Source organism: Triticum urartu, chromosome 6A (genome assembly GCF_056163025.1).
Source record: "Triticum urartu cultivar PI428250 chromosome 6A, HENAU_Tu73, whole genome shotgun sequence".
NCBI classification, from domain to species: domain Eukaryota; kingdom Viridiplantae; phylum Streptophyta; class Magnoliopsida; order Poales; family Poaceae; genus Triticum; species Triticum urartu.
Window position 1 is genome coordinate 74,463,454 of NC_141878.1, and position 17,875 is coordinate 74,481,328.

Below are 17,875 nucleotides of genomic sequence, written 5' to 3' on the forward strand. Positions count from 1 at the left end.
TTTACGTCGAACTCTTTATCACCTCCATAACCGAGAAACATTTCCTTATTCCTTTAAGGATAATTTTGACCGCTATCAGGTGATCTACTCCTAGATCACCTTTGTACCCTCTTGCCAGACATGTGGCAAGGCACACATCAGGTGCGGTACTTCAGCATGGCATACCGTATAGAGCCTATGACAAAAGCATAGGGGACGACCTTCGTCCTTTCTCCTTCTTCTGCCGTGGTCAAGCTTTGAGTCTTACTCAACTTCACACCTTACAACTCAGGTAAGAACCCCTTCTTTGACTGATCTATTTTGAACTCCTTCAAAAACATGTCAAGGTGTGCGTTCTTTGAAAGTACCATCAGGCGTCTTGATCTATCTCTATAGATCTTAATGCCCAATATGTAAGCAGCTTTATCCAGGTCTTCCTTTGAAAAACACTCTTCAAACAACCGTTTATGCTTTCCAGAAATTCTACATTATTTCAGATCAACAATATGTCATCCACATATACTTATCAGAAATGTTGTAGTGCTCCCACTCACTTTCTTGTAAATACAAGTTTCTAGCAAACATTGTATAAACCTAAAAGCTTTGATCACTCCATCAAAACATATATTCCGATTCCGAGATGCTTGCTCTAGTCCATAGAAGGATTGCTGGAGCCAGCATACCTTTTAGCATCCTTAGGATTGACAAAACCTTTTATTGTATCACATACAACTTTTCTTACAAAAACTTGGTAAGAAGACTTGTTTTGACATCTATCTGTAAGATTTCATAATCAAAAAATACAGCTAATGCTAACATGATTCCGACGGACTTAAGCATCGCTACGGGTGAGAAATTCTCATCGTAGTCAACTCCTTGAACTTGTGAAAAGACTCTTTCCCACAAGTCGAGCTTCATAGACGGTAACATTACCGCCCACGTCCGTCTTCTTCTTAAAGATCCATTTATCTCAATGGCTTGCCGATCATCGGGCAAGTCCACCAAAGTCCATACTTTATTCTAATATATGGATCCTATCTCGGATTTCATGGCTTCTAACCATTTGTCGGAATACAGGCCCACCATCGCTTCTCCATAGCTCGTAGGTTCATTGTTGTCTAATAACATGATATCTAAGACAGGATTACCGTACCACTTAGGAGTAGTACATATCCTTGTCGACCTATGAGGTTCGATAGCAACTTGATCCGAAGCTTTATGATCACTATCATTCACTTCCTATTCAACAGATGTAGGCTCCACAGAAAACATCTTTCTGTGTTGCATTACTCTCTAGTTGAAATAAAGGTTCGACAACCTCATTAAGTTCTATCTTCCTCCCACTCAATTCTTTCGAGAGAAACTCCTTCTCGAGAAAGGACCCGTTCTTAGCGACAAACAATTTGCGCTCGGATCTAAGATAGAAGGTATACCCAACTGTCACCTTTGGGTATCCTATGAAGATGTGTTTGTCTGCTTTGGGTTCGAGCTTCTCCGGCTGAAGCCTTAAGCATCGCAACCCCAAACATTAAGAAACGACAACTTTGGTTTCTTGCCAAACCAATGTTCATACGACGTCGTCTCAATGGACTTAGATGGTGTCCTATCTAAAGTGAATGCAGCTGTCTCTAACGCATAACCTCAAAATGAAAACGGTAGATTGGTAAGAGACATTATAGATCGCACCATATCTCATAGGGTTCGATTACGACGTCCGGACACACCATTACCTTGTGGTGTTCCAGGTGGCTTCAACTGTGAAACAATTCCACAATGTCTTAAGTGATTGCCAAACTCATAACTCGGAAAATCCCCTTTTGATCAGATCGTAGGAACATGATCTTATTGTTATGATGATTCTTAACTTCACTCTGAAATCGCTTGAACTTTTCAAACGTTTCAGACTTGTGCTTCATTAAGTAGATATACCTATATCTACTCAAATCGTCAGTGAAGATGAGAAAATAGCGATATCCACCGCACGCTTCAATTCTCATTGGATCACACGCATCGGTATGCATGATTTCCAACAAGTCACTTGCCCGTTTCATTGTACCTGAAAACGGGGTCTTAGTCATCTGCCCATGAGGCATGGCTCGCATGTGTCAAGCGATTCAAAATCAAGTGACTCCAAACATCCATCGACATGGAGTTTCTTCATGCATCTTACGCCAATATGACCTAAGCGGCAGTGCCACGAGAAAGTGGTACTATCATTATTAACTCTACATCTTTTGGCGTGAACATGTGTATTACCACGACCGAGATTCAATGAACCATTCACATAGGGTGCATGACCATGAAAGGTATCATTCATGTAAACAGAATAACCATTATTCTCTAACTTAAATGAATGACCGTATTGCAATAAACATGATCTAATCATATTCATGCTCAACGTAGACACCTGATAACATTTATCTAGGTTCAATACTAATCCCGAAGGCAGATGGAGCGTGCGATGGTGATCTCATCAACTTTGGAAACACTTCAACACACATCGTCACCTCGCCCTTAGCCAGTCTCCGTTTAGTCCGTAGCTTTTGCTTCAAGTTACCAATAATAGTAACTGAACTGGTATCCAATAACCCGGTGCTACCAGGAGTACTAGTGAAGTATACATTAATAACACATATTTACTTTGTTGAAGTTGCCAGCCTTCTTATCTACCATGCATTTGGGGTAATTCCGCTACCAGTGACCGTTCCCCTTACAATAGAAGCACTTAGTCTCGGGTTTGGGTTCAACCTTGGGTTCCTTCACTGGAGCGGCAACTGGTTTGCCATCCATGAAGTTTCCCTTCTAGCCCTTGCCCTTCTTGAAACCAGTGGTCTTGTTAAACTATCAACACTTGATGCTCCTTCTTGATTTCTACCTTTTGCGGTCTTAAGCACCGCAAACAGCTCCGGGATCAACTCCATCCCTTGCATGTCATAGTTCATCACGAAGATCTAGTATCTTAGTGATAGTGGCTAGAAAACTCTATCAATCACTATCTTATCTGGAAGTTTAACTCCCACTTGATTTAAGTGATTGTAGCACCCAGACATTCTAAGCACATGCTCACTAGCTGAGCAATTCTCCTCCATCTTGTTGGCAAAAGAACTTGTCAGAGGTCTCACACCTCTCAACATGGGCATGAGCTTGAAATCCCAATTTCAGCTTTTGGAACATCTCATATGTTCTTATGGTGTTCAAAATGTCATTGGAATCCCGATTCTAAGCCGTAAAGTATGGTGCACTAAACTATCAAGTAGTCATCTGGACGTGTCCGTTAGGTGTTCATAACATCCACAGACGACGTTGTAGGGGTTTGCACATCGAGCGGTGCATCAAAGACGTAAGCCTTCTGTGTAGCAGTGAGGACACTCCTCGGACTACGGACCTAGTCCGCATCATTGCTTACAATATCTTTCAACTTGGTCTTTCTCTAGGAATGTATTAAAATAGGGAGCTACAACGTGAGTTATTCATCTACAACATATTTGCAAAGACAATTTAGACTATGTTCATGATAATTGAGTTCATCTAATGAACTCCCACTCAGATAGACATCCCTCTAGTCATCTAAGTGAAACATGATCCGAGTCAACTAGGCTGTGTCCGATCATCACGTGAGACGGACTAGTCAACATCGGTGAACATCTTCATGTTGATCGTATCTTCTATACGACTCATGCTCGACCTTTCGGTCTTCCGTGTTCCGAGGCCATGTCTGTACATGCTAGGCTCGTCAAGTCAACCTAAGTGTATTGCGTGTGTAAATCTGGCTTACACCCGTTGTATTCGAACGTTAGAATCTATCACACCCGATCATCACGTGGTGCTTTGAAATGACGAACCTTCGCAACAGTGCATAGTTAGGGGGAACACTTTTCTTGAAATTTTAGTGAGGGATCATCTTATTTAAGCTACCGTCGTTCTAAGCAAATAAGATGTAAAACATGATAAACATAACATGCAATCAAATAGTGACATGATATGACCAATATCATTTTTGCTCCTTTTGATCTCCATCTTCGGGGCTCCATGATCATCATTGTCACCGGCATGACACCATGATCTCCATCATCATGATCTCCATCATCGTGTCTTCTTGAAGTTGTCTCGTCATCTATTACTTCTACTACTATGGCTAACGCTTTAGCAATAAAGTAAAGTAATTACATGACGTTTATGTTGACACGCAGGTCATAAATAAATTAAGACAACTCCTATGGCTCCTGCCGGTTGTCATACTCATCGACATGCAAGTCGTGATTCCTATTACAAGAACATGATCAATCTCATACATCACATATATCATTCATCACATCCTTTTGGCCATATCACATCACAAGGCATATGCTGCAAAAACAAGTTAGACGTCCTCTAATTGTTGTTGCAAGTTTTTACGTGGCTGCTATAGGTTTCTAGCAAGAACGTTTCTTACCTACGCCAAAACCACAACGTGATATGCCAATTTCTATTTACCCTTCATAAGGACCCTTTTCATCGAATCCGATCCGACTAAAGTGGGAGAGACAGACACCCGCTAGCCACCTTATGCAACTAGTGCATGTCAGTCGGTGGAACCAGTCTCACGTAAGAGTACGTGTAAGGTCGGTCCGGGCCGCTTCATCCCACGATGCCGCCGAATCAAGATAAGACTAGTAACGGCAAGTAAATTGACAAAATCGACGCCCACAACTACTTTGTGTTCTACTCGTGCATAGAATCTACGCATAGACCTAGCTCATGATGCCACTGTTGGGGAACGTAGCAGAAATTCAAAATTTTCTACGCATCACCAAGATCAATCTATGGAGTAATCTAGCAATGAGGGAAGGAGAGTGCATCTACATACCCTTGTAGATCGCTAAGAGGAAGCGTTCAAGTGAACGGGGTTGATGGAGTCGTACTCGTCGTGATCCAAATCACCGATGATCCTAGTGCCGAACGGACGGCACCTCCGCATTCAACACACGTACAGCCCGGTGACGTCTCCTACGCCTTGATCCAGCAAGGGGAGAAGGAGAGGTTGGGGAAGACTCCATCCAGCAGCAGCACGACGGCGTGGTGATGGTGGAGGAGCGCGGGACTCCAGCAGGGCTTCGCCAAGCACTACGAGAATCGAGGAGGGAGAGGGGCGCCAACAGGGAGATTGAATCGCGTGTTGGGCTGCCCCTTTGCCTCCACTATATATATGGGGAGAGGGAGGGCTGCGCCCCCACCTAGGGTTCCCACCCCAAGGGGTGCGGCAGCCCTAGATCCCATCTAGGGTGGCGGCCACAAGGGGGAGAGGGGGAGGCGCACCTAGGGTGGGCCTTAGGGCCCATCTGCCCTAGGGTTTGCCCCCTTCCCCTCTTGGAGGCGCCTTGGGCCTTGGTGGGAGGCGCCCCAGCCCACCTAGGGGCTGGCCCCTTCCCACTATTGGCCCATGTAGGCCTCCGGGGCTGGTGGCCCCACCTGGTGGACCCCCGGACCCCTCCGGTGGTCCCGGTACACTACCGGTGATGCCCAGAACACTTTCGGTGACCAAAACCATATTTCCTATATATCAATCTTTACCTCCGGACCATTCCGGAACTCCTCGTGACGTCTGGGATCTCATCCGGGACTCCGAACAACATTCGGTAACCGCGTACATACTTTCCCTATAACCCTAGCGTCATCGAACCTTAAGTGTGTAGACCCTACGGGTTCGTGAGTCATGCAGACATGGCCGAGACAACTCTCCGGTCAATAACCAACAGCGGGATCTGGATACCCATGTTGGCTCCCACATGCTCCATGATGATCTCATCGGATGAACCACGATGTCAAGGACTTAATCAATCCCGTATACAATTCCCTTTGTCTAGCGGTACGATACTTGCCCGAGATTCGATCGTCGGTATCCCGATACCTTGTTCAATCTCGTTACCGGCAAGTCTCTTTACTCGTTTCGTAACACACCATCCCGTGATCAACTCCTTGGTCACATTGTGCACATTATGATGATGTCCTACCGAGTGGGCCCAGAGATACCTCTCCGTTTACACGGAGTGACAAATCCCAGTCTCGATTCGTGCCAACCCAACAGACACTTTCCGAGATACCTGTAGTGTACCTTTATAGCCACCCAGTTACGTTGTGACATTTGGCACACCCAAAGCACTCCTACGATATCCGGGAGTTGCACAATCTCATGGTCTAAGGAAATGATACTTGACATTATAAAAGCTTTAGCATACGAACTACACGATCTTTGTGCTAGGCTTAGGATTGGGTCTTGTCCATCACATCATTCTCCTAATGATGTGATCTCGTTATCAACGACATCCAATGTCCATGGTCAGGAAACCGTAACCATCTATTGATCAACGAGCTAGTCAACTAGAGGCTTACTAGGGACATGGTGTTGTCTATGTATCCACACATGTATCTGAGTTTCCTATCAATACAATTCTAGCATGGATAATAAACGATTATCATGAACAATGAAATATAATAATAATAACTAATTTATTATTGCCTCTAGGGCATATTTCCAACATGCTCCATGCGGGTAGGGTGGGTGCTATTGCTCGCACCTCTGGCCCAGACGCGCGCGCCAGAACCGAAGGCGCGCGTTGCCCATCGCGACGGGCAGTGGGCAAGGGAGAGGGACGCGACAGAGTAGTTCGTGGGCCGCCACCGCGGGTTGCCGGCGGAGCCCGGCGAGGACGAGCGGCTCCTCGCTTGGTTCTACCGCCGGTCGCTTACGACGGTGGAGACAGACGCTCGGCAGCTCCGTTTGAAGAACGCCAAGGTGCTCCGGCTTGCCATTGAGTAGTCAGAGATTGAGGCGGAGGAGGCAACGACGGAGGCGGCTCGGCTGGCGAAGCTCAAGCGGCAACAAGACAGGGTCGTTCGGCGGCTCAAAGGGTTGATCGGCCTCTCCGACTTCGACTCCTCTGACCGCGACGACGAAGGCGCTTCATCCGACAACTCGGGCGATCCTCCACCAACCGCCGACGCCTACATCATCATCCTCGGCTGGAATGGAAAAGTGCCGGCGAGGAAGCGGTGAAGATCCGTCTGCTCCACCTTAATTTTAAGTTTTTAGATGTAGTTTGAACTTGGAAAGTCCTTTATGTGCATTAAGTAAACTTTAGCGGTCTTTTGAAGATCCGTTGGTGATCTTTCGATGAACGGATTATGCATTTCTATGTCCAATTGTATGTCTGTTTTATGATCTACGTATTTTTTATCCACATTGTATGATTTAGTATGGATATAAGGTATCGAATATGAGATAAACGGGGTTCTACTCTTTCAGGGTTCCCAAATCGGGGAAAGTACCACGTTCTAGAAGAATAAGATGAAAGTTGGCTTTCGCCGCGCTCTTGAATACCGTTGATAAACACAACGACCTTGACCTCGTTTTTATAGACAGACAGATGCTCGTGCACACAAACGGAAAGAACCAGCACGCGCATACGTACGGTGTGAAACCAGCTCCAACGAAACTTGGGCTCATAAATAAAATTCAACCTACGGCGTACTGAGACATATAATAAAAGATAAAACAAAGTTAGTATTTTGATTACCATGTGATGACGTGAAATATGTAGAGACTAAAAAAATGGGCCATGTTAGCATCCTTAAGATGTGTAACAACGAAAGAGCTAGGAGATTGTCTAAAGTGGCCTGAGGTTTTTGGTCCCAGCATGGAGTTTCGACAATCAAACACACAGGTAATGCACGTGCATTAGAAAGAAATCCTACAAAGTGGAGAATGCTCAGCCCACTTCCATAGTTCCGGCTCCTTTCTTATTCTACGTTGTCTTTTGTTCCCAGATCTATCTTCAAAGTGCAACCTCACAAAAAAACTTGATGTCAAGATCTGTTATGGAAGACATCCAGGTCTCTTTGATATTTCCCCTCAAAGAAAAGTCTATTTGACATTGCAATTATACATGTATTAATTTCTTGGCGTTTACAAAATCACACCAACTCTCAACCGGAATTTAAAGAAAAAAAATGGTTAGAACTTTCAGCACAAAATTCCAATACTTCCACTAGAACAATATCTTTGTAGAGTCAAACTAGATTAACTAGTTAAGTTCCCCAAATACAAAACACAACAAGTTGCATGGAAAGAGAAGGAAGGGAACAAAGACTGTGATAGATCATTAGGAGATCATGAAAACAATACAACAATGGGCAAAGAGGAGGAGCCCACTTGCGTGGTAGGTTGTGGCTGCCTTCGATGTTCCACGCCGCACCTACTCTCGTTCCCAATTTGGAAAAGCATCATGTTCTTTCTAGAAGAAGGCTTCAAGAGGTGTGAGAAGTAAATATTGAACATATAACATTCCATCATGTTTGTTACCAAAAACGTCAGTATTTTATATTTAACTTTTTATTATTTTTGTTTATTGTTTATCCGGGTGTATCCGAGCTTGTAACGTGTAATCCCCGCCGGTACAAAATTTGCCAGAAGTAACAATTCATCGCAACACAAAAACAAGCAAGTGTCAATGCTATCAGTAATGATGCGCACGCACGCACAATCCCTTGGGCTCATGATCGAACTGACGTTGACCTGAACTCATGGCAGATGAGACAGCAGAGAAAGCAAGAACAAACTCGCCTGAAATACGGAAAACACACACACAAGTAACGCGCGTGCATGGGAAATCGTACAAAGTGAGGAATGCTCAGACCCCTTCCAAAGGTCAGGCATCTTCCACATTCTACGTCGTCCTGTGCTTTTCCCCCGATCTATCTTCAAAAAAAAACCTCACATAAAAACTTAATGTCAAGTTCTATTATTAAAGACATTCATGTCTCTTTGATATTTGCCCTAAAGAAACATATGTGCATTTTTTTCGCCGCGCTTACAAGATCCATGAACACCAACTCTCATCAGGAGTAAAAAAACATCCAGCCTCTTGGTTAGAACTTTATTAAGAAGCAAAGTTGTTGCATAAAATAACACAAGTTTCCAAGGCTTTCACCAAAACAATATTTTGTCAAGGGTCAAAATAAGCTAACTATACTTAGGCTCCCCTTAAGAAAACAAGTTGCATGGGAAGGGAGGTCATGAAAGCAATAGCATGGCACATCGAAGAGAAAGCCAAACCACACTCACGGGGTAGGTAACCAAAGCTACGTACTCTCGTTCCTGATTCCGGAAAGTACCACGTTCTAGTATAGTCTAGAAGAAAGGCGCCACTGGAAACGGCTTAAACACATGCTCCCCCATATAGGTACCACTCATAAATATACTACGACAAGTAGTACACGTTCGCAAAACGACCTTTCTATCGTTGACCTCATTGTATATGCTGCTGGTGCACAGGGACGGAAAGAACAAGCACGCGTATACGGTGTGAAACAAGCGGCCCCAACTCTACCGAAACTTCTTCCCAGCCTGGTCAGGCTCAGGCCATGGCTCCCTGAATTTCTCGTGCAACCCTGTGGTCAGGTCAACCACCAATGTTGCCAACTCTCAAGAAGGGATGAGGAGGCGACATTTGCTAGGCAGAGGTAGAGCAAATGCGGTAGACGGTAAGGCCTATTTATTACTAATTTCTCCGTCCGGGTTTATATAGGAATGCTCTGGACTTTTAAAGCATCTCCAGCCGTTCAGCCTTTCAAGGACTTTTTTTAGGCGTAAAATAGCGCCTCTTGGGGGATTACCGGTGATATTTCCAGCGTGGGGGGCTCCGGTTCCCAACCTTCCCCCAAGTTCGCCCTCACCCCCCAGCCGTTGAGTTCCAACTCAAATTCGGTCCAATTCATCGCATTTCGGCAAAAATTCAATAAAACTAATTGTTATCACATAGTTCATCACAGAAATCAATACAAATCAAATAGTTCAACGAAGCAAGCTCATAATTCGAACACAAATTAAAACACATCGAACTGGGTGTTGTCTGTGAGCCTTCATAGGTGCTCCACCAGATCGTGCTGCAGTTCTTGATGCACTTGTGGATCTCGGATCTCCTGACGCATGTTGAGCAAGGCAGCCCATGTTGCCGGTACCTGGTGATCAACAGTTGCAAGAGGAAACTGCCTAAAATATGGTTCAGTGTCAAACACTGGCTCTTCCTCCTTGCCCTCAATGATCATGTTGTGCAAGATAATACAACAATTCATCACCTCCCACATCTAAGATTTCAACCAGGTCAGAGTGGAGTACCGGACAACAATAAATCGAGATTGGAGCACACCAAATACCCGCTCGACATCCTTCTTGCAAGCCTCCTGACACTTAGCAAAGTAGGAGTTCTTGCCTCGTGGCACATGGTTTGAGATAGTCTTACAAATGTGCACCATCTTGGATAGCCATCTTCTAGGTAGTATCCCTTGATGTAGTGGCGCCCATTGACCTCGTAGTTCACTGGAGGAGTATGACCTTCAACAAGCTTGGCAAAGACATTCGAACACTGCAGCACGTTGATGTCATTGTGAATTCCTGCCTTCCTGGCATACCAAATAAGGAGTGCCAAATTCAGAGGTCTTGTGTAGCCACCTTCTCTAGTACCACACTGCAAGCTCCTTTGTACATCCCCTGCCAAGCAAATGGACGGTTTTTTCATGTCCAATGTATGCAGTCGATGCTTCCAAGCATCCCAGAAAATTCTCTTGCTTCATTTTGTGCTAGGATCCGAGCAGTATCTTCAGCACTGGGTGATCGCAAGTATTGTGGTCCAAACACTTCCACCACTACCCTACAGAACTTGTACAAACACTCAATGATGGTGGACTCAAACATGCGTCCATAGTCTTCATGTATATCACCGAGAGCTCCGTATGCAAGCATCCTCATAGCTGTCGTGCACTTCTGGAGTGAGGAGAACCCAAATGTGCCGGTGCAATCCTTCTTGCAAATGAAATAGTTGTCGAACTCCCGGATGGCATTCACAATCTTGAGGAAGAGCTTCCGGCTTATCCGATAACGGTACCGAAATACTTTCTCGCTGTGCAGTGGAGCGCCGGCAAAGTAGTCGGCGTAGAGCAAGCAATAGCCCTCCATTCTATGCTTCCACTTTCTCTTGCGACGGCCCGGCGCTGAGCCACATCGCCGCGGCTTTGCCTTGTTCGCGAATAGGCCGACCAGAGTGGCGAGGATCATGAGGTGCTCTTCGTCGTCGGTGTCGGCCTCGGCTTCCTCCTCCATCAGAGCCGCTAACGCCTCCTAGTCGTCGGAGCCCATTGCCGAACAGGCAAATAGCCGAACACCTCGTGGGCGTGGTGGGCGGGTAGCCGCCGGCATCCTTGCCTGCGTGGGCGGAGTCCTAGAAAGCTCGCCCAGGAGCGGGATGGAGGCTGCCACGGCGAAACCCTCTCTTTTCGGCGGGGGAATGGCCTTTCTAGTGGCGGAGCAGCGGCTGTGGGCAGGTGGGTGGCACCGATATCAGCATGGCGGCGAAAGGGGAAGTGGCGTTCTGCCACATGTTGGTCGAATCTGGGCGGGAAAAGGTGTTTCCCGCCTGACAGTGATGGTCCACACGCCACTTCTCCTTCCGCCGGAGCACCAGGTGCCCCCCAGTGCGCTAGGTTCGGCCTGGGATCGCCGGGCCAAAAATGGTCCTAACCAGCAGAATTCGGCGTCCTGGGGGATTTTTGTTGCGCCGGCGGAAATAATGGCGTCTTGGGGGCTTGTTGGGGGTGCGACCGGAGATGCTATTATGAGCATGTTAACTTAAAGTTTTGATCATTGAACGCTTCTTTAAAGTACGAATCCAATGATATATGTTTGTTTTAGCATATAATAATTTTTTAAACCAAATTTAGGCTCAAATTTCAGAGGAATTAATGGAGCTGGATGGAGGAATTGCCTGCTAGCTGACGCATCAGAGTGGTGCGGAGCGCATGTGTTTGGCCAGCTTGAAGCAAATGCCGCTGGTAGCTCTTTTTTTCTTTAGAAATACTGTACAATACAGATGTACTAGATGTTTACATACACTTGTCCACATCTTGCTATCGACGGAACATCATCTCTCACTAAATGAAAGAACATTTCGATTATATGAGACACGTGTGGTGGATATCTAGGCCCTTTTCCTTTTCTAACAATGATATTATCACGCTACCCGCAAAAAAAAATTGATATTATCACGCTAGATTATAATCACAGGCTCACAGCTGTGCAACGACAATTCCAGCCTAGTCCCCCGTGCACGAATTAGCAAACCAGCCCCGCCGATTCCGACTCCCCAATCATCTACCCTCTCGGGGCTCCCAAATCCGGAAAAGCATCACGTTCCACAAGAACAACATGAAAAACTTGCCTTTTCCCGCGCTCCTCAATAATCAACACCGTTGATAAACAAGTGCACGTTCACAACGAAGCTTGACCTCGTTTTTATAGACAGACAGATGCTCGTGCACACAAACGGAAAGAACCAGCACGCGCATACGTACGGTGTGAGGCCAATTCCACCGCGCGACCCTATCCTGTCCGCCCCCGTCCGTTTGAGATAAAAGGGACAAAAAAGACGGTCCAGCGCGTGGGAGCAAACGGACTTTTGTTCGCGTTGTGTCCGCTTTCGACCCATCCCCAGCCCAAACTTGCGCCGGTTTTGGAGTGAAACGGACAGCGCGCGGACGGGCGGGACGCGCGCGCTTGTCCTCCCCTGGCCCGCCTGTCGGGGACACTAGCAGTCCCTCCGCTCCCAACGCTTCACCCTCTCTCCCCGCCCCGCCCCGCCGCCGGCGCCGCCGCTATTCTTCGGCCGCCTCCTCACCGCGCAGCCCCCTCCCCCCCCCCCCCCCCCCCGCCGTCCATACCAAACCACTTGTCGACATGGCCGCCACCACGCCCGCGCTTCCGCCGTAGTTTTGTTCGTCGATCGGAGGAGGTTTGGCCGTGGCCGTCCTTGCCGGTGGCAGAGCGGACACGACTGCCGGCGACGTACCACGGCGGCCGAGGCAGATTCCGACGAGAGCTCCAGAGCGGCCTGTAGCCGGCCGGCAACCACCCTGCTGCGTCGAGGTGATCATCGCGGCCTCTTCGCCACCACGACCGCAAGGTGTTCGACTTTTTTCCAACAAAGGTATGGACAGTGGAGACGAGTTTTTCTTCCATCACTTCATTTGTTCATCGGACGATTCGTCATCGGATGATGACAATCTTGCGGTGGCTGCACTGGTCGTTCACGACCATATTCAACGGCAGCTTCCTCGGTACATGGGGTCAGTCCCTGGCCGTGCTCCCGACCTGAACCGCGATAGGGAGAGAGGCCACGCCCTGCTCTATGCAGATTACTTTGCCAACACCCCGCTCTTCAGGCCAGATAAATCCCGTCGCCGTTTTCGTATGGCAAGGCATTTGTTCAATCGTATCCGAGAGGGAGTGGTTGCTCATGACCCATACTTCGAGTGTAAGACGGATGCCCTTGGCAAGCTTGGATTCTTCTCGTACCAGAAATGCACCGCGGCCATCCGCATGCTTGCATATGGAATTCCAGGCGATCTGGTCGATGAGTATGTGCGTATGAGTGAGACAACATGTCTAATGTCAATGTACAAGTTTTGCCAGGCTGTGATCGAGGTCTTTGGGCCAGAGTACTTGAGGCAGCCAACTGCCGCTGATACAGAGAGATTGTTGGCGACCAACGCAGCTAGAGGATTTCCAGGTATGCTTGGCAGCATAGATTGTATGCACTGGGAGTGGAAGAACTGTCCATTTGCTTGACAGGGCCAGTACAAGGGGCATGTTAACGGGTGCACTGTCATATTAGAAACGGTGGCATCACAAGATCTTTGGATATGGCATTCTTTCTTCGGCATGGCAGGTTCTCACAATGATATCAACGTGCTGCAGCGTTCTCCAGTCTTCGCGAGGCTTGCAGAAGGCCACTCCCCACCTGTCAACTTTGAGATCAACGGCCACTATTACAACAAGGGATACTATCTAGCAGATGGTATATATCCTCAGTGGTCAACTTTTGTGAAGACAATCTCGAAACCCCAAAGTGAGAAGAGAAAGAGATTTGCCCAAATGCAAGAGAGTGTTAGAAAGGATGTGGAACGTGCTTTTGGTGTGCTTCAAACCCGGTGGGGTATCGTTCGAAACCCTGCACTGTCATGGGATGAAGGGAAGCTTTGGGAGGTGATGACTGCTTGTGTGATCATGCACAACATGATCGTCGAGGACGAGCGTGATGAGAGTATCTTCGACCAAGGATTTGATTATCGAGGTGAAAATATTGAGCCCCTGCACCAAGACCCGGCCACATTTGAACAGTTTGTTCAATTCCACCGTGAGATGCGTGATTGGCACACTCGTGTGAATCTTCAAAATGACTTAGTTGAGCATGTGTGGGAGCACGTTGGCAACCAATAGATGTATTTGTCTATTTTATGTTCAGTCAAGACAATTTCAATTGGGTTGTAAAACTTTTAATTTTCAGACAAATATTTGGGTTCGAAACTAGTTTTAATGCAAATTTGGCCAGTTCTTGCCACTGACGAATAAGATGGGGCAAAAGGATGCGGCCGCGCGCTGGGCGCACGGCCACCGCATCCCAGAACAGGGCCGGACACGACCCCAAATCTCTACCAAAAAAAACAAAAACCGGACAAAACGGACGTCCGTTTGGGGTCGCGCGATGGAGTTGGCCTGAACCCAGCTCCAACGAAACTTGTTCGCAGCAAAGCAGAGATACGAAGCCTGGCCGTGGTCGGGTCCACCTGCCAGCTCCCCCGGCAGCTCCCCTCGTGCAACCCGTGGAACATTTCCTCTCAAGCAGCCACCAACTTCCAACGGGATCTCCTTCCCCAAGCTCAAACTCAAATCCTTTGACCCAGAGCGGTCGATGGATCGGTCAATCCATGGCTGTTTCCAACCAAGAATGCTAGGAATTTTCAGTACTCCTACTAGATTATCCAAACCCACCAACTTGTACTGGTCCGGGAATAAGAAACTGCGGTAATCTGCGAGACAGGATCAGCTCGGACGGACGCATGCAGAGTTGACACGGAGATGCAGCGGCGAATTTGACGAGTTCAGAGTCCAGAAAGGTCAATTTCTTTTACTGCCAGCAGTAGATTATCCAAACTCACCAACTCTTAAGTATTAACTGATGACTAATCTACACCAAACTGGTGGCCTCGGGTGAATTAGCTGACTAATTTACATGACAGAGCAGATGGATTCACAGTTGGCAGTAAACTATAGGGCGCGTGCAGTAGCTGGAAATTGACGACTTCAGGGTCAAGAAAGCACGCGATTTTATATTTACACACCAACACGAACCGGCGATTTGACCGAATCTCTTTTTTTCGGGGGCGTGGATTCTGACAAAAGAACGAATTAACCAACTAATTTAATCTGATTTGATTCATCGTGGCGGCAGCGGAGCAGGGGACGGGATGGGACGGCTAGTACGGGTGGTGCTTGGGGCGCAGCGCGTGCGCGGTGGCGAAGAAGCCGACGATGGCCGGCCGGTAGGGCAGGTACGACGTTTTCGTCGTCGTCGTCGTCCTCTCGCCGCCGGGGCCGGCCGCGGCGCCGGGCTTGCTGTAGAAGAGCCTGTGCGCGGTGGCCATGTCCATCTCCGTCGGGGCGGTGGCCTTCTTCTTGCCCTGCTTCTGCTGCGCCTGTGTCTTCTTGGCGGCCGGCGCCGACGGGGTGGACAATGCGCTCGTCTTTGACTTGGGCTTGGTGGCGGGGGTGGGCTGCAGGAAGAGGAACTTCTCCTTGCCGTCGCTGTGGGAGCGGCCGCCGGAGCCGAGGATGTCGCGCAGGCGGAACCGGCGCGCGGCCTCGCCCGTGCCCGTGGACGCGCTCTTGGGGAAGGCCGCCGCCGGCTCGCGCGCGGGCGACCCCGGCGCCGACCGCGGCGCCCACGCGCAGTACGTGTCCGGCGAGGGCGGCGCCGTCGCGGAGGTGGCCGCGTCGTCGTCGTCTCGGGCCTGGCGGCGGTGGAAGACCGGGTAGGCCGGGAGCATGCGGCCGTGCGCGAAGAGGTCGTCCGCCAGCGCCTCCCCGCCCGCCGGCGCCAGCGGCCGCGCGAACGCGAACTCGAAGCTGTCGCCGCTGGCATACGACGCCGCGTCGTCGTCGTCGTCGTCGTGTTCTCCCTGGTAGTCCTCCTGCGGCTCCGGGATGGCGTCCGCGCCCTCCTCGGCGCGGTCCCCGAAGCTGAGGATGGTCGCCAGGCGCGCCATTGCTGTGGCTAGCTGCTGGAGCTGGAGCTGTGGTGGCGGCAAAGAGAGAGGAAACCGTGTGAGCGTGACTGGTGTGTGGCGGGCGGCGTGGCCCGCGTTTATAAAGGAGAGGCGAATGCGCGTGGGGAGGGGCGACGCGTCCGGGGGCGTGGGCGGGCGTGAGGAGCAAGGGAAAGCGAGGCCGAGGCGTGTTGCTTGGACGCGAAGCCGCTGGTGCTGGCCACGCACGGGCGCGGCACGCGGGGCCACGGCACCGGTGGCGTGGGCGCGCGGGCCGCGGCCCCGACAGCGACGCGGTCTTTTACTACGCCCGCCCGTGGTCGTCGATCGTTCTCCTTGGGCCTGAGGCCGGCTGCTGCGCCTCAACGGCATCCCCGCTTGGATTCTTCCCGTTTCTTTTCGCGCAGGCGTGGATTATTCACGCTCCCCCGTTTGCCACGAACAGCCCAGGAACTTCCCTCCCGTATCCACCCATGACCCATCCATCACGCTTCTAGACGGGGCCACCATGCGAGGTGCGCTACACTACAATACTACACAGTCCAAAATCACGTTCTGGAAGCCGAATTCCGAAGCACCTTGCGCGCAGCCGACGGCCGAGGATCAACACGGCGTGGACAAGTGGAATCCGCTTTGGCGCCTCATCGGATCAGGGGTGAGCAGAAAAGGGGATACATGGAAGACAGTTCAGACCCCCCCCTACTTGCGTCAAAATCAAGAATTGCTTTTGCTTTTGCTTTTGCTCGGTGCCAACTTCTGTTAGCCCGTGCAAAGCGGCGGGGGGGTGCTTCGAATTGATCGGTTCACCGTTTCTTGCTTTTTTCTGTCATGTTCTAATCTGGATAGGTGGTGAAACCGGAAAGGAAAGCTTAAAACAAAATAAGTAGGAGTATATGATACGTACCTTCATAGTAAAACGATGTACATCAGTCAAACTGTGAACATTGCCAAATTCATAGCTTGGATGTAAACAGTAACGTATTGCCGTATTGGTGCTATTCACAATCTGACACGTCATTTTGTTTTCGTTAATGATATAAGGCGAACATCAAGTTTCTGGCAGCTCTACTGACACACTCCCCTCATGGCCGTTTGATCCAGATTGAACGGTGGCAGTTTTCAAAAGAAAATAATAATGTTCTCTGTAAGAGACTGGCACACTATTCTAAAGAAGTTGTCATCCCTCTATAACTAAAACAACCATGAAATCCGTCTGCAAATGCCAACCCTTCTCAACGAACGTTCACCAGTTATTGAGGTCCTTTGTTCTTGTCTTTTTAGCACTTATTTAATGTTTTTTATGTGTATTGCAGTTTATATACCATTTACCTGAGCTATGTTCAACAAAATCTGGCGAGCTAGCTCCGCTTAGCTCAAATTTATCTTTTTTTTTCCAGACGATCTGTAAACGAAATTGGGGAAGACTCTAAAGCCCCACCCAGACCCTTTGTTTTCCTCACTCCATCCTCATTCCTTCTCTGCATTCGCTACCTCCCAGATCCGACGGCCTCGAAGCAAATGTCAGAATTTTCTATTTGTGGTTGTCAAGGTGTTTGGACTGGAGTACTTGACAGAACCAATTGTCGCAGATGCCAGAAGGCTCCTGTCGGCGTTATGGAAACGGGGGTCCCCAGACTTGTCTGCCTGCGGCCTGCGGCGTGGCTCAAGTGGGGGCCCGGCGCGGCCCATCTCATCAGCTCAAGCTCAAGACCCTCGCGAGGGGCCAAACCTTGAGGGGCGGACGACAGAAAGCTTCCTCAGAGGC

The 17,875-nt window shown here is 48.8% G+C and overlaps 4 protein-coding genes across 4 annotated transcripts; 2 read left to right on the top strand and 2 right to left on the bottom strand.

Moving 5' to 3' along the window:
- Window positions 1–10,528: 10,528 nt before the first annotated feature.
- Window positions 10,529–11,113, bottom strand: LOC147964025 (uncharacterized). Its single transcript, XM_087529799.1, has one exon. It carries the CDS (start codon window positions 11,111–11,113, stop codon window positions 10,529–10,531), a length of 585 nt encoding a protein of 194 aa, XP_087385925.1.
- A 1,675-nt stretch (window positions 11,114–12,788) lies between these two features.
- On the top strand, window positions 12,789–14,336 carry LOC147964026 (uncharacterized). Its single transcript, XM_087526660.1, has one exon. The coding sequence runs from the start codon at window positions 13,727–13,729 to the stop codon at window positions 14,282–14,284; it is 558 nt and encodes a 185-aa protein (XP_087382786.1). The 5' UTR covers window positions 12,789–13,726; the 3' UTR covers window positions 14,285–14,336.
- LOC125516549 (uncharacterized) lies at window positions 13,127–13,633 on the top strand. Its single transcript, XM_048681954.2, has one exon. It carries the CDS (start codon window positions 13,127–13,129, stop codon window positions 13,631–13,633), a length of 507 nt encoding a protein of 168 aa, XP_048537911.2.
- A 616-nt stretch (window positions 14,337–14,952) lies between the features above and the next one.
- On the bottom strand, window positions 14,953–16,203 carry LOC125515801 (uncharacterized). Its single transcript, XM_048681305.2, has one exon. It carries the CDS (start codon window positions 16,108–16,110, stop codon window positions 15,322–15,324), a length of 789 nt encoding a protein of 262 aa, XP_048537262.2. The 5' UTR covers window positions 16,111–16,203; the 3' UTR covers window positions 14,953–15,321.
- Window positions 16,204–17,875: the final 1,672 nt, after the last annotated feature.

What these genes read in the sequence shown, in the direction of transcription:
- LOC147964025 (XM_087529799.1), bottom strand. Translation starts at nt 11,113, where the DNA reads ATGGAGGAGGAAGCCGAGGCCGACACCGACGACGAAGAGCACCTCATG.
- LOC125516549 (XM_048681954.2), top strand. Translation starts at nt 13,127, where the DNA reads ATGGGGTCAGTCCCTGGCCGTGCTCCCGACCTGAACCGCGATAGGGAG.
- LOC147964026 (XM_087526660.1), top strand. Translation starts at nt 13,727, where the DNA reads ATGGCAGGTTCTCACAATGATATCAACGTGCTGCAGCGTTCTCCAGTC.
- LOC125515801 (XM_048681305.2), bottom strand. Translation starts at nt 16,110, where the DNA reads ATGGCGCGCCTGGCGACCATCCTCAGCTTCGGGGACCGCGCCGAGGAG.